The following is a 22,710-nucleotide window of genomic DNA, read 5'->3' as shown; positions in this document are numbered from 1 at the left end:
ATTAATAATAATAATAATAGTAATAGTAATAATAAATACTAGATGGTGGCATTTATCAGTAAAATCAATATAAAAGTGTTGACCAAAATACTGTGTAAATATGTATGAAAACTGCTGTGATTTACTATCACCACAATAACTCGACACAAGCATGACAATGGCAAGCATTACATGTAGACTATTGCTGAGCCTGATATAACATAAAGCCTCCATCTTTGATTTATGCAAGGAAAAATAGACTCAAACAGGAATCTTGCTGTTGAGACAGGCAATTAATAGCAGTAGCCTACAACAAGTTGTTGTGCATAGTTTATCTACAAATAACCTACTGACAATTTTGGTTTGTTTGTTTTGGAGAAATTACTACTGCTGCAGAACCGATGGTAACATGAAATAGCAAGAGGAAATTACTTCAATCCCGTTTATCACATGAATTTTTAAGCAGTTAAATATTCTGACTATTATTTAATGAAGGTTAGTCGAGAGCCTCTGCATTGAGGATGAATGTCTCTCACACAAAAACAACAAAGATATTTGTTGCATCTCATCTACAAATCAATGCCGCTAAAGTTGCATTTCACCTCAGACAATCATCCCACATGAAAAAATACTATAGTAACTTACAGTAAATACTGTAGTGTTTTTGATCCATACTATAGTAAAGTGTATTATACTGTATATATTATAGTATTTACAACACTTTTTAATGAATGCTTTTAATTTAAATTTTTAATTCAAATATGAGGTCATGCTGTGACATATCAATCACACGGTTTCATATAAAAAATAAATAAATAAATAACAAGGTTTCACATGATATGAATTTTCAGGTCAGAGGATAATAAACCACAACATTCAGAACCGTTCTGCTCAAAGGCCTTCAAATTTAGACGAACGAAACCAATTATGCTGTAGGGTACTATCACCATCAAGCAGCATTTAAACTTTTTTTATTTATTTTTTTTATTAATGCCAAGGTACCAAAGATACAAATACAGATAACATCACTGTTACGTGCAAAGAGGTGACATTACATGCAAAGCACCATTTATAGACATATGCAACAGTAAATAAATAATACAAAACAAAAGCTTTAACAAAATAATTAAAAAATATTAAATTGATTGTTTTAAAAGCTTTAAGATTTTTGGAAGATGAAATAGTTTGGATATACTGTTGAACCTCTCTTTCAAAAACAATATATAAAGGATTTTGACGAGTGAATTTACTGCGGTGAATATGAGATTTTGCAAGAAGTAATAATAGGTTAATAATAAAATATTTATCTTTTTTATATTAAAGAAGCCAAACAGTATATCCTTAGGGATAGGGATACGTAGGGATGCGTAGGGATCATGCCTAGCAAATTACATTTTCACTTGTTTTCTAGTGATGGGTCGTTCGCGAATGAGCCGACTCTAAGAGCCGGCTCTTGTAGGTGAACGACGGAAGCTGGCTCGCATATCTGAAGAGCTGACTCTATTTAAAAAAAAAAAAATAGCCTATAGAAATTAAATCATTATGTAAAAATGAAATAATGGATGCATTTTATTTTATTTAAAATAATTGACTAATTCAAAGAACAAGCTATTTTAGCTATGTGACAGCCTCAAAAATTATACTCCTATGTAAGGGTCTGCAGCGAATCACAGCCAACCGCCAGAGAGAAGCAAATGTAACCACAGGGCAAGTGATAGAGTTGATGGACACCCTACAGTATGTTCATCAATGGACAGAAAGTTCCATAGAATGGAATATAATCATGTGCTATCAGAAACCGCTGCACTTGACCCCAGGTTTAAGAAGTTAGCCTTCAGTGATGCCAGAGCGATTGCTGAGGCTCTTCAAAGAATCACCTCAGCAGCAGGGAGGGACAGCCCCAGCAGTCAGCTGGCTCAGACACCAGGGCAACAGGAAGCAGAGGGAGCAGAAGCACCAGCAGTAGTGCCACAAACGTCTGCTGTTTGGAAGCTGTTTGAGAATAGAGCAACTGGGAATGCAGCACAAAGGAATCCCTCAGCAGATGCCATAATGGAGGTCCGATCCTATTTGGAGGAGCAGATCCTCTGAGCTGGTGGAAAAACAAGGCCTCTATCTACCCACAGGTTACTAAAGTCATGACAGGGAGACTCTGCATAGTGGCCACATCCGTTCTTCTCGAAAACAGGACAAATTATTACTGAGAGAAGAAACCGCATCAGCCCCTCGAAAGTAAGGCAGCTTGCATTTCTGAATGCAAATCTCATATAAAATAAAAAATTTGATCAGCATCGCGTGTGTGTGTGTGTGTGTTCATGCTAGTTATACAAAACATAACTAGTGAGATAGTTCATGCTGGTTATATAACAAGCCAAAAAAGAGGGACCAGTTTAATCCTTTCAGTTATTCATTTTTCTTTAATATGGGTTCTATTATGTTGTTCAGATTGTATTTGTTTTGTAATGTTGTTGTTTCTATACATTAAAAAGTTGTAATTTAAATGCAAATGTTTAATAGTATTCTTTTTTAATAACAAATCAATGCATTTTTAAAGAAATTGTGAGACATTGTGAGTATGATTTCATTTAATAATTTAATTCGAATTGTTTTCACACCTATCATAGTCAAAACATTATTGTTTTTTTAAAGAGCCGTTTGTGAGCCAAAAGACCCGGCTCTTTTCAGTGAGCTGAGTCAAAAGAGCCGGCTCACGAAAAAGAGCCGAAATGCCCATCACTATTTGGCGACACAATGCTCAACTACGCTGAATGCCAGCCGCCGTAAAACCAGAATATAATAAGACGACACTATGGCTTCGGGTTTTAATGAAGAGGAACAACATTGCACTATTATGTATCATGTTTTATTTTTAGAAAACCTGGTGAAAATGAAGCTTCTCTTTGTGTTTCGGCCTTATTATTCTGGTGTATCCTCGACCATGGTAAGATATTTAGGCTTATCTCTCTCTTCCAGTGTTCTGACGATTTGTGCTATCCGAAATTTGCGGTTAAAACCGTGTTTTCATTAAAAACAGTAGACTACCAAACATGCGTAGGATGCTCGTGTGCACAACAAAAGATGTGGTCTACATCAGCGTCAGGGCTGAGTTTATCTGGCATAACAGACTATGTCAATGACGAGCCCATCATGCAGGGACAGCAGCCCATTGGTCTTCTGTATTGACAGCGTTCTGTGTTCTGTAAACACAGTGCGCCTTGACGGAGCGATGAAGTAGCCTATCTATATATATAAATCTGTGCTTTCGCAGAGCAATAAATAGCCATTACAGAGTAATACACTTGTATAGAATGATATGGGAACATGAAAGGCTCTGTGGTGGAGCTAGCTGAAAACCATGACCATACCGGGGAATGTCACTTTATAGTTGTGATTTTTTTATTTTTTTTTCTTGAGCATTACTGAATGTGTAATATTTGTCTGTGAGTCTGTCAGTTGTCTTCAGTATGAAGATGGATTTCAAAATCATACAGTCACTGCTGGAATGTGTTCAAATATACAGGAGATGCTGGAAAACTGTGTTTAACTGCTCAGGACAAACAAGGGCTTCATGAACAACTGTCACAAAAATAACAGATTTCAATCACTGTAGGTACTGATGCAGTATCAAGAATCAAGGGAATGTAAACTATTGAACCTGTTCATTTGTGTGCTATTAAAGGATTCTCATCAAGGCAAAGAGTTACATTAATGTTGTCAACTGCGGTGGAACAGAGCAGTTTTATTTCATAGAATTTGCATTCATTTGGAAGAAATGGTGAATTGGTTAAAAATAGTGATTGATTTCTTCTGCAGGTGCATCTGGTGTTGATATTGATGGAGTGTCAGTGAAGGAGGGAGATTCAGTCACTCTACACACTGATGTTAAGACAAAGCAACAAGAGAAAATCAGATGGTATTTTAATGACACTCGCATCGCTCAAATCAATGGAGATCACCATAAGATCTGTACAGATGTTCAGTGTAATGAAGGTACTGAGAGATTCAGAGACAGACTGAAGCTGGATCATCAGACTGGATCTCTGACCATCATGAACATCAACACCACAGATGCTGGAGTTTATAAACTACTGATAAGCACCAGCAGCATGGACAGTGAAAAGAGCTTCAGTGTTACTGTTCATGGTGAGTCATGTTTAGAAATTACCCTTGTATGTGTAAGTCACGTCATTAATATGTTAGTTATCCTTTTGCAGTGACATTTAGATGTGATTTTATTTTTAATTCACATACAGTATATAGACGACTTAATCAAAACCACATTACTGTTAAAGTAGAATTTGCAGACTTAAATTTGAATTTAGTTCAGTATGATTTACAACGTGTTGTTTTTTTATTTGTTATTATAGATTTTTCAGTTACCTTCTACTGATCATCTCTTTAAATCCATCTCATTTCACAGTCAGTATGATTCCCCTCCCACCAGGAATCCAAAGTGCAAAGTATTTAGTTTCAAATCTCTTTAATAGCACAAAATGTTAATAAATGTTGCTTTCCAGACGAAGTCAAGAGGGCATGTTTTATTACTTACATATACTCAGTTCTTTAATCTTATGTGATGTTTTCCCCTAAAGATCCTCCAGCAGCTGTTGGTTTGTGTTACAGAAGTTCCTGATGTTGAACGAGATAAAATGAAGAGAAAGTCAGCGAAGGAGGGAGAATCTGTCACTTTAGATTCTGATGTAGTAAAAAACCCAAATGATTTAAAGGTGTGGTATTTTAATGAGACCCGCATCGCTCAAATCAGTGGAGATCTCATTGATATCTGTACAGATGTTCAGTGTGATAAAGGTACTGAGAGATTCAGAGACAGACTGAAGCTGGATCATCAGACTGGATCTCTGACCATCACAAACATCAACACCACAGACTCTGGACTTTATGAACTACAGATCAACAGCAGCAGATTCAGCATCATAAAGACATACAGTGTGAGTGTCACTGGTGAGTATCATTGTAGTCATTCAGTGGTTTTTCACTTGAACAGTTTTAGAAAACTGATATAATTAAATCGGCTCAGTAAATGTTTTTGTTGTGGCTTGTTTGAAGAAGTGAGCTTTGACTCATTATTAAATTATAACTGAGATCATGCACATCAAACTGACAGACAATTGTCTCAGTTTTTGTCACCTTATGAATTTAAAACTTTTGAATTATGAATTTTAAAATTGTAAAAGTCTATTGTTAATAGAAAAAAAATCATAATATTAGTTTTTCTGTGAACTGCTGTTTTAGCTGCTGCTCCTTACAAATCCACCAGATGGCACCTTTATCAAATAAATCAATGTCATACAACTTTCTACTAAATATTGGTCAAAAGTATTGATAAAGTTGTTTCTCAGTCCATCTCTAGTAATAATGACTGTCTGTCTTTAGCTGTTCCAGATTCAGCTGCTGCTGCTGCTGTTGCTGTTTCTGCTGTTGTTGTTGTTCTGCTGGTTGCAGCTGCTGGTGTCATTTACTATCATCACAGGAGATCTATACAAGCAAGAAAAAATGGCAAGTATTGCACACAGTTTAATCGACAAGGTGGAAAAATGAGATTTAATATGCAAAGAAAAAGAAAAGAATCTTTAAAAATATGTAGAAATTTGTACATTTATTCTAAATAACCAAAGTAAATTTTTGTTGTTAATTGTTCAAACAGGAAAAAAGACACTGCAAGATCAAGATCAGGTGAGATACTATGCGCACAAAATCTGTCTGTAAACATGTAAATAAATTTACAACAGACTGACTTCTTTGAGAATTGTTAAGGCTGCAATACACATCAAGCGAAATCAAATAGTAAATAATTATAGGCTAATACATCGTGTATACACTCACTAAACAAAGAGTGACAGCTTTTTAGTGGTTATGAGCACTCTTTGCAAGCTTTCTATAATCCATTTAAAATATAGATTTTTTTTTTTTTTTCGGCCACACACAGGTTTCGGGAATGACGTCTGCATATTTATGCAGGATTCACTCTTTGAAGTAGCAGCGATTTACATAGTGATAACCATAGCAATAGACGGGACAAAATATGTGAAAATGTAAATTAAGACTAGAGCACCCTCACTCAGGGGCGGATTGGGACAAAAATTCAGCCCTGGCACTGCCATTACCACACTGCCACACCGGCCCACATTACCACACCGACACAGCCCCACCCATGGACACACACAGTCACTGCTTACATTTGTGTACAGATGGTGAAATAATATAAGCAGCACCATATATGTAGCAGATATTCAATCATTTAATGTATGTGTCTGGCAAACAATGCTTACTACTTTTTAAAGAGCACAAGTTTATAACAAATTTACACATACAGTAAAACCAAAAGAAGAATAATTTGAGGATGTTGTAGAGTTTGTGTGCTGTCTGTTTATGCCATTTGTCTGCTGTTACTGTCATTCACTTCATTATGTTGTTCTCTGTTGTCACTTTCCTACCTCTACCACACTCCTTCTGTCTCTGCTAGGCCTACTGTAGCATCCTTCCTCACAGCACTGGTTTTGGTAAACCAGGGGTCACTGGCTGTACTGATTCCAGCTACATCCTAGTTAATGAACACAGTATAGGATGTAAACATTACAGCAAACTATTTTCTCACTGACTGCTCTCAACACTGGAATACACATGAATACAAACAAGTAATAATAGCAAAAAAGGGAATAGAATATATAGCAAAAACTATAAATAGTAGCAGCAGTAAATCCTTTTTGATATACAATTATTTGTGAATGAAAGTATGCTGAAGTGTTGCTACTGTAGTATGTGCTTCATGTGCATTTGTGTGTGTGTGATGTAAAGTATGTGTGAGTCTCTCTCTCTCTCTCTCTCTCTCTCTCTGTGTGTGTCTGTGACACAGGCACAGGTTCCTCCTATTCTAAGAGTTAATTAATAGTTAATTTGAGCCACATTATTAAGAAACTTGCAGCATCTGTATCAGGCTGTGATGACACATGACTCTGCAGTCCACCCTACCCAAGGATTAATTGCATACTGTAAACTTATGTACTGTATGCATGCTTAATGTTTTATTTTAATATATGACTATCTACATATTCAAAGTAATGTTCACTACAAATGTCTATAGTACTATGTCTATTGCTATAGGTTTTTGATGTGTTAGACTATATTGCAAGTAGCCTAGATCAGTGTTTATCCTAAATCCCACTTTATCTGCTGATATTTCAGTCATGCAGTTCAGTAGGCTTGTTAACACTTAAGTTAACCAATTATCACGAATCAATTACATTTTTAAAATATACTGGGATTCTACGTTAAGCTTACAATGTAGGCTACTGTCAGAAAAAAAAAAATAAAATACCCACCACCACACACAGGAGCTAACTGGCAGAAGTAGTGTGAAAATTACTTATGCTAGCTGTATTTTCTGTTTTCTTCTTACCTCTGCGTAGTGGTGAAAAAAGTACTAAGAAATTGTACTTAAGTAAAAGTATTGCTACTTAAGAAATAATTTACTTTAGTACAAGTAAAAGTACTGAAAAATAATTTGACTCAAGTAAGATTAAAAAAGTAGTTTGCTGAAAAACTACTCAAGGTACTGCGTTACAAAGTACTTCAGTATTATTTTTCTATTTTTACCCAAAATGAGATGATGTCAGCATTATGGAGCTGAGTTAACCCTAACCCTAACACGCATGTACTTTAATGTCTGTTTCACAAGTGAGACCCAGGAAATCCCTTATGTGGACAAATGCATCAGCTATCACTACAGCTGGATAACATGCAGATAGAGATGCTTTGACAGATGAAATGTGGAAGACAATAAACACACAATTACAATACAATGCTAATTGACATAGCTTGTATCACAGTAGAGATTATTATAAAGAATATTTTCTGTCTCACTGTGATATGAAGCAACATGGAACCACAGAAGTGAGTTGTTTCAAACACGGCTGATGTTATATAGTGATTTTGGAGCAAAACATGATATTAGTCTCATAAATTGTCAAGTTTGACGCTATATTAAGCAAACATACTACTTATCTCTGTTGCCAGGAGCAACTGTTTTATAACTAAATTTGAAAAGTACATTCACATATAAGATTATGTTGTTGTTTTTAAGAAGGGCAAAAGCAAAGAAGGGTAAATGAGTGTTTAAAAGAAAAGAAAGATTCTAAAATAGTGTGAATTAAAATGTGCCAGTAAAAAATTATGTGGGGTATGGATAAGGTTGGGCATCATTTGAAATTTTATGATTACAATTCTTGTCAATTCCTAATTTTGATTCCAGTAAGGTATATAATAATAATAAATAAATAAGTAAATGAAAAATCTTAGATATCATTCACATTATTTTTAACTCTTATTGCAAAATATTTCCTTGTTAGCTGAATACTATGAATAAAAATCAACAGGCTAAAGAACACTTACACAAAAAAAAGAAAAAACTTTTGACTTTTGTTTAATTGACAGGCTTTATTTTTTCTTATGCATTTTAATTAGGTAAGAAATCAAATACACTGCTGGATGATAACCAATAATTTGTATTCTATAATATTTTTTCTGTATTTTTGGATTTGTTTGTATTTTTAGGTTTTAAGGCAGAATAGTTTCTATACTGTATTAAATGTTATGTCAATTAGCACTGCATTATTCATATACTATATTTATTACCTTGAAATTACCTTTTTTTTAAGCTACAGCAGTAGTGGGATACCTGCATGTCATAAGTTAAAAATAATAATAATAATAATAATAACCTCTGAAGTGGTGGGCCCGTTGGCACTATTTTTTTCATTGTCTTTTTTCTTTGTCACATATCTTAATACTGTGGCGGGCTGAAGAATCACACGACAGGTTGAAGTGAAAAGTGCAGCCCCGGAGGGTGTATTTATTGACAATTCGGTGTAACCGTGAAGGTGCCGGAGGTGTCAGGTGCTCGTCCTCGGTGCTGCGTGATCCTGTTTGCCGGCCAGCTGAGTGCACGGGGATTCGGTGTCCGGTGCTTCGGGTGGCGGGCTGGTCGGTCAGCAGCTTTCTGAAAGGATAAGAGACACCACATTAGTTGGCTTGTCGTCTGGAGATCCTCTCTCCCTGTGTCATCTTCGAGCGCAGCTTTTCTAGTCCTCTCCTCATCCTCTTCAGCTGGGGCTGATCAGCCCGCGGTGATTGCGTGCAGGTGAATCTCCTTCGTTGCCAGGGCGACGCTGATAGGTGCCCGGGACACGGCTCACTCCCCCCCCCCCCCCCAAGCGTCGTCCTGGTTTCCCCGGGCGAGGGGGGAGGTGGGGGCTGGGGAGGAAGAATACCTGATAGACCTGCGAAAGCTGTCCACAGGCGGGAGAGTCCATCCGCATTGGCGTTGGCGGTTCCAGCTCGATGTCGCACATCAAAGTGGAAGTCCTGGAGCGCCAGGAACCACCGTGTCACCCGGGCATTGGTGTCCTTAGCCTGGGCCATCCATTGTAACGGGGCGTGATCGGTGACAAGGGTGAATTTCCGTCCCAGTAGATAGTATTTCAGCTCCAGGACTGCCCACTTGACGGCCAGCGCCTCCTTCTCTACCGCCGCGTACCGTTGTTCCGTTGTGGACAGCTTTCGGCTGATGTAGACCACCGGGTGCTCCTCACCGTCTTGTACTTGGGATAGGACGGCTCCCACCCCGGTGTCGGATGCGTCCGTCTGCAATAAGAAGGGACAGTGAAAGTTGGGAGTGCGCAACACTGGCTCAGACGTGAGCGCCGCTTTTATTCTTCTGAACGCTTCTTCTTCCTGGGTTCCCCACTTCACCTTCTCCGGCTGTCCCTTCTTAGTCAGGTCTGTCAGGGCTGTCGCTAGGGATGAGAAGTTAGGTATAAAACACCTGTAGTACCCAGCCAACCCCAAGAAGGCCCGTACCTGTTTCTTGGAGGAGGGCTTTGGGGCCGAGAGAATGGCGGCCACTTTCCCCTTTTGCGGACGGATCAGGCCCCGGCCCACCTGGAACCCGAGGTATTTTGCTTCAGGTAGGGCGAGGTGGCATTTCTTGGGGTTGGCGGTGAGCCCCGCCCGCCGCAGTTCGAGAAGCACCCTCCGGAGCCGCTCTAGATGGTCCTCCCAGGTCTCTCCGAGTGGATGACGACATCATCAATGTAGGCTGCAGCATAAGTTTGATGGGGTCTCAGCACGATGTCCATCATCCGTTGGAAGGTCGCCGGAGCTCCGTGCAGCCCGAAGGGGAGAACCCGGTATTGCCAGTGGCCACTGGGGGTGGAGAAGGCGGTCTTCGGTTTGGTGGCTTCCGTTAATGGCACCTGCCAGTAGCCTTTGGTGAGATCGAGCGTGGATATGAACCGGGCTCTCCCCAGCCGCTCCAGCAGCTCATCGACACGGGGCATCGGGTATCCATTGAACTCGGAGACCTCGTTTAGGCGGCGAAAGTCGTTACAGAACCGGAGGGTGCCATCTGGTTTTGGGACCATGACTATGGGACTGGACCAGGGACTGCGGGAGGGCTCAATGATCCCTAGCTTCAGCATCTCCTGTACCTCCCTTTCGACTGCGTGTCGCCGGGCCTCCGGGATTCATTAGGGCCGCTGTCGCACGATGGTCCCTGGAGGTGTGCGTACGTCATGCTGGAGTACGCGGGTCCGCCCGGGATGTGGGGAGAACACATCAGAGAACTGACCGACCAGATGTTGGAGCTCCGTCTTCTGGGCGCCCGACAGGTGGGGGCTGACGTCAACAACCACGGGTGAGGAGGCGGCTAGGGCCGCAACCTGAGTCCTCGTCCCCTCCCAGCGTTTCAGGAGATTGATGTGGTATAGTTGACTTTCCTTCCGGCGTCCCAGCCAGCGTACTCTGTAAGTCACGGGCCCCACTTTCTCCGTGATGATGTACGGGCCTTGCCATTTGGCGAGAAATTTGCATGCGGCGGTTGGGACGAGGACTAGGACGTAGTCACCTGGCTGGAATTCCCGTGGTTGGGCCGCCCGGTCGTATCGCCGACATTGGGCTCCTTGGGCTGCCGCCAGGTGTTCCCGGACGAGGGGCATGATGCGGTCGAGCCTTTCCCTCATCTCTCTCACATGCTCGATTGTGGTCCGATGGGCGGTCGGCTGCTGCTCCCAGGCCTCTTTGGCGACATCGAGTAGGCCACGAGGCTGCCGCCCAAACAGAAGCTCGAAAGGTGTAAATCCTGTGGAGGCCTGGGGGACTTCCCGGATGCTGAAGAGGACGTATGGCAGCATTTGGTCCCAATCCCGTCGGTCGTCCGCAGCCACGCGGCGGAGCATCTGCTTTAACGTCTGATTGAATCTTTCGACCAGTCCATCGGTCTGAGGGTGGTAGACGGTGGGTCCGAAGCTGCTTTGCCTTAAGAAGGTGGCAGAGGTCAGCCATCGTCCGGGACATGAAGGGGGTGCCCTGGTCGGTCAGGATCTCCCGGGGTATGCCGACCCGGCTGCACAGCAGGAAGAGCTCCTGGGCGATAGCCTTGGATGTGGCTTTGCGCAATGGAATGGCTTCGTGGTACCGGGTCGCATAATCCACGATGACTAATATGTGTTCATGTCCCCGGGCGGACTTTGGCAGCGGCCCTACTAGATCCATTCCTATCCGCTCAAAGGGCATCTCGATGATGGGTAGTGGGATTAGCGGAGCTGGGGGAGGAGTTGGCAGTCCGGACACGCCTGACAAAACCGTGTGATCTCCGCCTCCATGCCGGGCCAATGGAACCTGTCTCGGATTCGCTGTGCAGTGTTCTGCGCCCCTAGGTGGCCCGCCATAGGATGGGAATGGGCGAGCTCGACGATGGTCTGTGTCCTCATGTGTGGGACTACCAGCAGCCTCACCTCCTCCCCTCTCCGCTGTGCGACACAGTACATCAGGCCATTCTGGACCACGAAGTGTGTTGGGGTTGGGTGTGGTGGTGGTTGGACCTCTTTCCCCTCAACCACTCTCACCTGCTTCCAGCAGTGCTTCAGCCGATCGTCCCCGAGCTGCTCCTTCCCAAAATTTCCCCACCCCTGATCTGCTGGAACACATCATAGAAAAGGTTAGAACTTTGGGGGGGGGACTCACCATCTCGGGCGCTGTCCAAGGCCAGGAGGGCAGGGCGCCGGTGGGGACCTCGGCTGAAGTTCTTCCTCTTCTGGTGGTTCCCGGCCGGGCTGGCAGGGTGGGTGACTTGGGCGAGCAGTTGTTCAAAGCCTGGCCAGTCTCCTTCCCAGCAGGATGGGTACGGGCAAATCCTTGACCATGCCCACGTCCAGTGGCCAGGTGCCTGTCCTCGTGGAGAGGGTCACCCGTCGGGTGGGCACATTCTGGGTGTCCCCATGGACGCAGGTGATGGTTAGGCGGGCTTTGGTTCCCATCCGTGGGGGAAACATGGAGGACTGGACCAGGCTTACCGCGCTACCAGAGTCCAACAGGGCGGTATACGGACGGCCGTTAATAAAAACCTCGGTCTGGGGTGCCTCTCGCGGCAGCTCCCAATGGACGGCACAGCCTGCCAGCCAGGCGCGATTGGGAGAGGGTGGTGGCTCCGTTGGCATCAGCTCGTCTTGCATGCCGGGAACCGCCGACCTGCTGGCTGTGCGCTGGGTGCCCTCTGGCATGCGTCGCTCCTGGTACACCCTCCGGGGAAATGGCGGTGCTCGCTCCCCAGCCTCTCCGTCGCATCGTCATCTCCGCTAGATCAACGGCCTCGACGAGCTCTCCCACGGTGTTTGGATTCAGCATTCCGGCCGCCTGCCGAAGGGGCCGTGGCAGGGCATGCAAATACCTGTCCACAACGACGCGTTCGGCCACTTGGGCGGCGCTGGGGTCCCCGGTGAGCAACCAGTGATGGGCTAGGCGGTTGAGTTCGGCGGCTTGGGCGCGGGCTGGCAACTGACTGTTGTACTCCCATGTTCGGAATAATTGTTTTTTGGGCCGTTTTTTTGATATCCCGCGATGGGAGACAAACCTACGCGCGCCAGGATTTCCTTCCGTAGTTCGTCATATGATTCCTTTTGGCGCGCGGGCATGGTAAAGTAGGCCTGCTGGAGTTCCCCGGATAGCAACGGCGCCAGTATCCGCGCCCACTCTTCGCGGGGCCAGTCCTCTCGAGTTGGCGATGGACTCGAACATGCCCAAATAATGTTCCACGTCGTCGTGGACAGTCATTTTTGGCAGGAGCTGAGTGGCTTGAGTGCGGGGGTCCGGCAGCGGAACCCGCTGAGCAGCCGCGAAGCGGAGAGCGGCGACTTCGCGCTCCGTCTCTCCTTGCCGAGTGGCCATATGCTCGACAATCTGCTGCTGTCGAATGCTCATTTCCGTCAGGTCTTTTAGAAGCTCTTCCATAGCTGGGGAGGGAGTCACCGCCTGACGAAAAACCAGAGGGAGAGAAAGGGGAAAAAAAAACACAAATTGGTGAGACAGTAGAGTCGTGTGGGTCCGTGATTCTTCAGCAATCTGCCCGCATTCTCCACCAGTGTGGCGGGCTGAAGAATCACACGACAGGTTGAAGTGAAAAGTGCAGCCCCTGAGGGTGTATTTATTGACAATTCGGTGTAACTGTGAAGGTGCCAGAGGTGTCAGGTGCTCGTCCTCGGTGCTGCGTGATCCTGTTTGCCAGCCGGCTGAGTCCACGGGGATTCGGTGTCCGGTGCTTCGGGTGGCGGGCTGGTCGGTCAGCAGCTTTCTGAAAGGATAAGAGACACCACATTAGTTGGCTTGTCGTCTGGAGATCCTCTCTCCCTGTGTCATCTTCGAGCGCAGCTTTTCTAGTCCTCTCCTCATCCTCTTCAGCTGGGACCGATCAGCCCGCGGTGATTGCGTGCAGGTGAATCTCCTTCGTTGCCAGGGCGACGCTGATAGGTGCCCGGGACACGGCTCACAATACTCATAACTTACATATCATTTGAAAGCTTAAAATCTCAAAATTCATCCTGTGAAAACCATTTTGAAATCAGACATTGCGTTACCATGGAAATCGTACTTTAATATCTTTTGCCAGTCTCCAGTGGGTGGAGTCAGGTGTCATATTACAAAATGTATTATGGTCTTTTAGAATTAAAACTTTTCAAAATCTTGACAAAATACATATCGTCGGAAAGGTCTGAGTCTCAAGATTACATATTTGGTGGTTATTTTGTGATAGACATAATATTGACAGAAAAAATGTGACAGAAAAATGCATTAAAAAAATTCAGTGGAGTTTGTGATGGCACCCGGTGGCTGTTTGTGGTATAACACCCTAAATAAAATCTCTCAGGAACCTCCATTTTTTTTCATATCAACTTCAAATTTGGAACATAACTTATTTAGACATAGGGATTTCATTTTATAGCAATTTTGGATTCAAAAATATTTTGAAAAATATTTATTTTATGTCAAATAAAATAAAAATGGTACAGTGCATTTTAAATTTAAACTTCTTTAACTTTTGATACTTTAATATTTTGAAATGATTCCACTTCTGCAATAATCTGCAGATTGTCTTCTTAAAAAAAGAGTCCAACCTTAGGTCTGTATTCCAAAGTGTGCATGAATTATAACAATTTAACCCTCTGAAGTCGATTAACGCTGATATGCGTTTTAAGGCATTTTCTCCTGATAACCCCGAAAAGAACTTAAATTACACTTTCAGTTGTGATCGTACAGATACGAGCAATACATCAATCGAATCTGTAAAGGGTCTACTTTTATTTGTATCCACACATAATAACAAAAAAACTTTGTGCATTTATAAAATAAAGAAAACAAACAAGGTGCGCTGTCTGCAGCCTTGGTCTGCGGTGATCTTCATTTACAAACGTGTCATTAAAATGAACTGTAACTCGGTAAATACTCAACACAGAGACATGAGAGATATATCTATACAAAGCTTGACATGTCTACTTTTAAACTAAGTGTTACCAAAAACAAATATTCTGTGTTAAAGTAATCCATATGAAAACAACGCGATGTCGGTCTTTCACGTCTCCCTTCATTATATCTAATGCGACCACGCCCACTCGCCGAGCACGCTATTGAGATTATAATCTTAAAGCTGCGCGGGTAACTGCCCGCATCAGAGCAAACAAAGCAGGGAGACTGTACTTCACGTTTTTTAAATGTTACTGTTCACTTCACGCTGAGAGGAATAAGATTTGGATTACCTCAGAAAGAAGAAGGAAGTGGCTTGACCCAGCAGATATAAACATAAGTAAGTCTTTTTTATTATTAATCTACTTGTATTAGTTTTCATATAACTTGTACACATTTTACTAGTTAGACTTTTTCCAAGCTATTATTCCTGACTAAATGTATAATCAGGTAAAACATTATGAAGTGTCATTTACATCATCTCAATGTTTCACGATGCCAGGAGTTTTTTTTTTATTTTTTATTTTTTTTATGTTCTATAACATAGTAAGCAATACAATATAAAAGTAATATGAGTTATAATGTTGCTAGCTTAATGTCAGTAAGAATGATTAGACAAAACTTTACTGAGATAGGCTATTCTCTGTTTACGAATATAGCCATATATGTTTAGAACTATATATATTGTATAGGCCTTCAAACAAAGAACTTGTGTTTTCAAGAATGTAACTAAACTTCTGTTTATCAATATCTGCTCTGGTGTAAAAAAAAAAAAAAAAAAATTATATCAAGTAAGCTGTAAAAATGTTCTATGTGGTAATTGTGTTCTTTTTTTCCTATAAATTACTAATCCATCACAATAATGTTAATAATGCAGTTTATTTGCGTAAACAGCATGCTTACTTTTTTATTTCAGATAAATAATAAACCTGTTGCAAAGCAGCGCCAATGCAAATAAGCAGCCCACTCAAGAACCTGGAACACAGCTGGACAAACTGAAAAAAGTGTGCAATCCATTCAAAATATATATTTTTTCATGGAAAATTGTATTTTAGTTTATTCTGTTTTCACTTTGCCTCAAAGTAAGTGTTACGCCCTCTAGACAAACTTTAAAACATTACTTTTACTTGAATGGTAGTTTAAGGTTAAACCAAAGTTTTGGGGGTGTCATGTTATCATGTGACGTCATTACGTCTCGGTACATCTCAGTCGTTGAAAAATTTCTGCTGTCCGCCATTACCTCGCTTCGCAAGCAAAGGACCATCTTCATGTGCGAGTCTGCGAGAAAACTCAATTAAACAAGGTAAGAGCTCGAATGTGTTTTGCTTGGTGACAACATATCTGTTTTTGAGGAAATTAACATTAAGTCAAATAACCGGGAACTACTTTACAGACGTCAGGGTGTTCTGTGATGGAGTTTAAGAAATATGAACTGGTTAAAATTGTCATCTCGAATTTTTGCTAATCGCATTATGTGGTCGCGTAGTTAAAAAAATTACTAAACTTATAATAATCGTGTCTAGATCGCGCTTAATTCAACTGAAGAGCCCCGCCAGTGTCTGGACATGTTTAATCTGTAGCGGGGTCACTGCTAGCCCCTCAGACAGAGCTGCAGCCGAGCCAAAGTTTCGGCGGGATGAGAGTAGGGTGCTCCAGGGACAGACTTAACTGTATTGACTCCGTGCTCGTGAGCTTGTTGAGACGGGTGAAGGAGCACGCGCTTTTGAACCCGATCGGTGAACGCCACGGGTCGGACATGCAGCCTGTTTAAATGGTGTCAACCGCTTGATCTACATCTGTGCTGTTTTGTGCTGTAAAGATTTCCGTCTGTGCTGGTTCGGTTTTTTAATTATTACAAACTTTAGAGCCTTGAGGGGTCTACAGTCCTCTGAGGCGCGCGCACGTGTCTGTGTGGCGCACGGCAACACACACTGCGTGCAAAAAAATAATATCTCAAAAACGAAAACAGCACAAACGTAGCTCAAACGATTGGCATAATTATTATATACATTTACGTTTGGGGGGGTAATTATTGTATATATACTGTATATTATATGCATTTACGTTTAACATGTACTTGCTAATCAAACACTTTATATGAACAAACTACTAATCTATAAAACACAATCGGTCTTCCGACCTTTTACTATTGTTAATTGATATTGATATGCGCGAGGAGAGAGCAATACAGCGCTCGTGCTGTTTGAAGGCTGTGAGAGTGCGCGCGCGCGGCCGGGGCGCTCTCTCTCTCTCTGCTTGTTTTTTATGCACCCTGTCCACTGATCTAAATAATTAGTTGTTACGACGACTTATTTGTTCCCTCGTTTTAATAAATCGTGGACACGTTGAACTATTTCCCTCCCTCATTTTGATTTAACAAATTACAACGTGTCCATAATTTTGTTTTAAGAGGTTACAAATTAGTATAACCTGCTGAGGTTTTATTAATTCGTGCCACGAAACAATATTCGCCTGAATATTCAACAATGCACAAAAATATAGGTCTTTTTTTTTAATATATTTAAATGTTAGAATAATATAAACCAAAACGCTCGGGTAAAACTGCTGTAGTGAGACTGAGCATGCGCGGGGTGAAACTGTGGCTCTGCAGTCAGACCCTTCTCCAGTTGCGTGCAGTTTGTGGTCTGGGTCGGGATCGGACAGTACGTTGAACGAGCTCGGGTAAGGTCGTGTTGGATTTTTCTGGGCCCATTGTAAACTCGTGCACCCTGTGAACCTGCTCAGATTAGAGATAGAAGAGGATGACAGTGTTGCCATACACATTTATAAATTCAGTTTCCGTTTTTGCCACAATGGCTATATTTTCTCTTAAAAACCTTCCTAATGTTAACTTACTATTTACTACTTGTATGTATTTGTTTATCACATATTGTAGCAATGGTGGTGAGAGCAATGACTGATTAAAGAGAAACACTACATAAGTTATAGTTTAAAGTGACAACGTTAATGGAAATAATAATCACTGTCCCCTATAAATTCATGCCATTTCCTTTGTATTTACAGGTGCCCTCTTTCTGGAATCATTAACCTCTGCAGAATTTGGTAGGTGATCCACACATGCACACTAGGCAGTGAACATTATTTGTATGAATATGATTATAATTGTGCCTTACACTTGTATTTCGCTTTACAAACCAGTGTCACAAGCTTCTCAAAGCACTACAGTTTAGTCAATATTCTTTGTTCATACTCGGTTATGGTAAGCTACTATTGTAGCCACAATTGCTCAGGGGCAGACCGGTTCCTTCGACCATCACCCAACCACTCACACACTACATTCATACAGGCAGGCAGCATATATTGATGAGAAAATGCTGCTTCTTTTTTTTGCATCAGTTCATTACATTTTGAATTTGCTAGAGACCAAAACCAAGTCGTCAGCAGGGCGTTTTACTTACAATTTATAATCATCCTACCCGAAAACTTGCTTGATCTCATCATCAACATTTTTTTATTTGATTTTGGGAACTGTCTGTGTCCTTTATGTCGGTACATTGGAAACTGGTTTCATCAGAATAACTTGTAGCTCGTCTTTTATCAGGTTGTCCAGAGGGATGAAGCTGAAACAGAGCTTGCAAGTTCCACAATGGCTGTGTTCGTCATCAGGGAAGAGGGTGATTCTCTCCAACCACCACATGACATTGGTATAGTCATTGAAGGTGTGAAAGTCCTGAACAGGTTGCCATCAGTCGCACATGCATGTGCCATGTTATTTGGCCTAATTTATGTGCTGAACTTGAGCTATCCAGGTGAGCTGGAACACACCTTTGATGCACTACAAAAGTTATTTATGGATATTTAACCAAAGAAAATGAAGCGCAAAGTTCTCAGCCTCAGTGTTAAGCTGTGAAAGTAAAGTAGCAAAGAGAAATACATTTAAATACGTTGTATTTGGTTCTGTTTTAGAGCTTGTACTCAAATACATTGCAGGTTAATGAATTACTGTTCAATGAAAAACACTTTAAACTGATGTTAAACTCAATTTATTGTGAAGTTTTGTGGTATAGATATTTGGGCACATCGTTAACATATTAACTTTTAAACCGTTTTACAGTTATTAAAGGCTATTGCATTACATTTCTCAGGTTTTACATATTTTACTGTTTCATTGATTGGTAATGTGCTCAATATTGATGTGGGACTCTTAAGCACTTGTTTTTTATTTTATTTTTTGTTAATCTAGCCAAGTTTGTACAGTGTAGAAACTGTATTGCACTTAATTGCTGTTACAAAAAAAGGTCAAAGCATATTTACTGTCACAGCTGTGGATGTTACATGGTCTGCGAACATGTTTTTTTTGATATGTGTTTTTTTTGGAGTTTTATTTTTGTGTTTTTGAAGTTAATTTTTGTGTCTTTATTTAAGGAAAGTGAGCTACAGACCGAAACGAGGTATTTTGTACAACAGAACTTGAATATGGGAGCAAATTTGACTTTTTTTATTGACGCATTATAATATTGACCTAAATTTATTGACTTTGTTATAATTAAAATTGATAGTTTGTTCTGAGTAAAAAATTCAACTTGAAAAAACCTAATCTAATAACTTGTAACAAAATTACAATCAATTTTATTAGTTTTTTCCAAAGTAAAAATTTAATTTATTTTATTGAAACTGAAAATATTATTTTTTTTCCAAAATGAAAAAAATAATTTGAACCAAAGCAAAATTTTGATTAAAATCAAGTAAAAATGTATAGTTTCCAACAAAATCAAAAAAATAATTTGAGAGAAACTAATTACATCTATTTAAATTAGTTTATTTCAAAGTAAAAAATTCACTTGGATGTAATTGTAAATGTTAAGTTTTTCTAAAATAAAAACACTAGGTTCTATCAAAGCAAAAAATTACACATGTTCTTTGTAACAAATGATATTATTACTTTGGGTTAAAGTAAAATGTTGTGTTGGAAAAAATTAAAATTTTGGTTTGACGTTAAATCAAAATTTACGGTTTTAACTAAATCATAAGTACAATTTGAGAAAATCTAAAAAAATTAGTTGTAACAAACAATTTTTTTAAGTTAATCCAAAGTATCATTTTTTTTCAGCCCATCTCTTCAACGTCTCTTTAAAAAAGTATGTCCTTCACTGCACATAAACAATATACATTTTGGAAATGCCAGGTATGTGACGTTCATTTATATATTTCAACATGACACATGAGCCTGCATTTATTTGATCCAAAATACAGAAAGTTGCATTCGCTAAAGCAGTAATATTGTGAAATATTTTTACTATTTAAAATAACTGCTTTCTATTTGAATATATTTTAAAATTTAATTATTCCTGTGAGCAAAGCTAAATTTTCAGCATCATTACTCCAGTCTTACTCCAAGTGTAACAATATACACTATACCATTTAAAAGCAGGGAGTCAGAGTATATATATATAAACTATAGCACATGAGTGATGATAAATACAATAATCATGTTAGAAACTATGCTGTTCTTTCAATTAATAAAAAAATAATCTCTTTTCAAAATTAATAATAATAATAATAATAATAAATGTTTTTTTTTGAGTAACAAATCAGAATATTAGAAGGATTTCTGAAGGATCATGTGACTGGAGTAATGATGCTAAAAGTTCAGCTTTGAAAGTCAGCTTTGATTGTTCCTAATAAACTGTTTAACTGCACTCGCAAGTGAATCTCAAGTTATTTTGTGGGATAATTAAATATATTCTAAATAAACTACAAACCTAAAAATATAAACATTTATTTTGTCCTCACATTCGCTCTTGTAACTCTTCCCTCTCGGTCACTCACCTGCCTGAAAGGCTCATTATGCAGCTTATTATGTGGGTCTTTGTCTTCTCAGGTGTGAATCACACAAATATTCATGATAGTTGACGCCTCCTTGCATATGCCATTTTGAAACAAAAAGTGTCTTAGAAAATTTTAATTAATCTATTGTTTTCTGTGAGTGAGTAAACAAGATGATTTTCACATCATTTTGAAGCAAAAAATTCTAGGCTACAAGCTCCAGGTTTGACAGGCCTGTGAACAAATGCTCTGTATGTGTTTTATGACCTTATTTCAGTGACTCAAAATTGTAGGTTTTTATTAACCACGTTGTTTTCTCAAAAACACAATCATGTGCATACATGCTGTTTGTGTATTATTGTAGCCCAGTTTGTACTGATTACAGTGTTATTAGACTTTAGCCATGTACAGTAGGTGGCCATCCAAAACGTTGGTTTTACCGCCGCTCGTACCGCCGCCGCGGCATCTGCAAAGTGCATTTGCAGCTTTTGACCGCTGAGTGGCGCTTTAACCACAAGTTTTCAAACAAGCGCATCAAAGCACATTTTCGCAAATAGACGTCAGTTTTGCCTCACCGATGTGTTATATTTGACTGCAATCGGGGAGAATGAAAGAAAAACACTGTAGGCTAGTTAAAACATTTAATATTCACAGATGAAGTTTAGTCCTTATGAAGATATGTGCGTTTCTTAGAACGAATTCAAGCAGGATAAATGTCAAGCCTGTGCCTGAGCCTGTGCTTATATTTTCTCTACACCATATTTTAGATTTGACATATTTAAATAGTGTGCAGTATTATTTATATAATATGAATGATGTGTTATATTATTCAAAAGAAATTGTGGTTTACTTTGCATCGGAGCATTAAAGTGGTAGCCTATTGTGAGCTAGGCTTGCGTGTTTTATAAATTATGTTCTTTATTTTAGTAAAACGTGAGGCACTGTATAATTTCGCTCCCATTATTTAGGCCTAATTAAAACAAGAAACGAATAAATTAAACCTGCACGATTTAGCTAATTCAATGAAACTCTAAAGAATGGATGGATTAATAAAACATCCTCACGATTAAACTCAAGTTCTCTCATTATAATCAACAAAATACACACGATGTAAAAAAGTGCTTCATTAATTGACAACTTCAGTGATTTTAAATGGAGTCTTCTTTACTTGCTTTCATATAATTTAAGTAAAGTAAAAATAAATAAATAAATAAATAAATTGCAGCCGCATTTAAATGCGGGTTTGTATAATATTCAGTTCAATATTTGCTCGGTGCACGTGATGATGCTGAGTGCACGTGCAGCATTTATTCTTATTTGTCTACATATTTTATCTTAATTACAAATCTTGTTTGGTTTTATTTTGGATAATTGCATGTAAAAAAAAAAAAATTCAATATTCATATTCAAGTGTTTGTGCGAAAATTATTAATGCGCATGCATGACAGGGAAGCGCCCTCTCGATCACGTGATTTTTTCCTAATAATGAAATAACTGAAATTTGGGGTGTCTCACATACATGAGAAATATATCTACAGAAAGCTTGAAATGTCTTTTAAACGAATCAGTTCAAAACGAAAGCATTATGTAATCTGTGAAGGTGCATTTCTCTCTAAAGCCGCGTCCATGTGGAGAGAGTCAGCACTGTGAATTTCATCTTGCAGCCGACAAGAAAACATTAGTTTATTAATAATAGTTAAAATGTCTAATTTTTCACAATTATTGGGCTACTTTTGCCTGTGCTTTGTGGCAAACTTAATGCACGTGCTTGAGCGTGGAATATATTAAGGCTTATTGTGGATTATAGATGTAAATTTAATATAAACCTGTGATTAGTTGAATAATGACAATTGAACGACTAGTAACTAGAAAAATCTTACGTGGGGGCAGACCTATTAAATACCCTCTAGACATCTCTGTTAAAATTTTTTAAACATTTTATACGCGTATGCCTAAATTCTGCTTTCAGAACGGTCTGTAATGGAGAGATGCACACTGATTTTTCCTCTGAAACACAAAAACGAAAATTGAAATAAAATCAATATTTTATGTTTTGAGAATGGCCAGCCCTTCTCTGCAGATATTGTGCTTTCTCTGGTTTTGTGCATTTTTAAATCACATAAATCTACAAAAGAT

The 22,710-nt window shown here is 40.0% G+C and overlaps 1 protein-coding gene and 1 long non-coding RNA gene across 2 annotated transcripts; both read left to right on the top strand.

The window, feature by feature from the left end:
* The first annotated feature begins 2,659 nt into the window (after nt 1–2,659).
* LOC109071729 lies at nt 2,660–5,706 on the top strand. Its single transcript, XM_042712287.1, has 5 exons — nt 2,660–2,920; nt 3,793–4,122; nt 4,603–4,941; nt 5,374–5,526; nt 5,645–5,706. The coding sequence occupies exons 2-5, from the start codon at nt 4,029–4,031 to the stop codon at nt 5,704–5,706; spliced, it is 648 nt and encodes a 215-aa protein (XP_042568221.1). The 5' UTR covers nt 2,660–2,920; nt 3,793–4,028.
* A 10,305-nt stretch (nt 5,707–16,011) lies between these two features.
* LOC122134987 lies at nt 16,012–19,066 on the top strand. Its single transcript, XR_006153236.1, has 3 exons — nt 16,012–16,090; nt 17,812–17,850; nt 18,350–19,066. It is a non-coding gene; the product is annotated as an uncharacterized LOC122134987 (long non-coding RNA).
* The last annotated feature ends 3,644 nt before the right edge of the window (nt 19,067–22,710 follow it).

This window comes from Cyprinus carpio, chromosome A22 (assembly GCF_018340385.1).
Source record: "Cyprinus carpio isolate SPL01 chromosome A22, ASM1834038v1, whole genome shotgun sequence".
Taxonomy (NCBI): Eukaryota; Metazoa; Chordata; class Actinopteri; order Cypriniformes; family Cyprinidae; genus Cyprinus; species Cyprinus carpio.
Note: the sequence above shows the minus strand (reverse complement) of the source record. Positions and strands in the feature narration are given on the sequence as shown.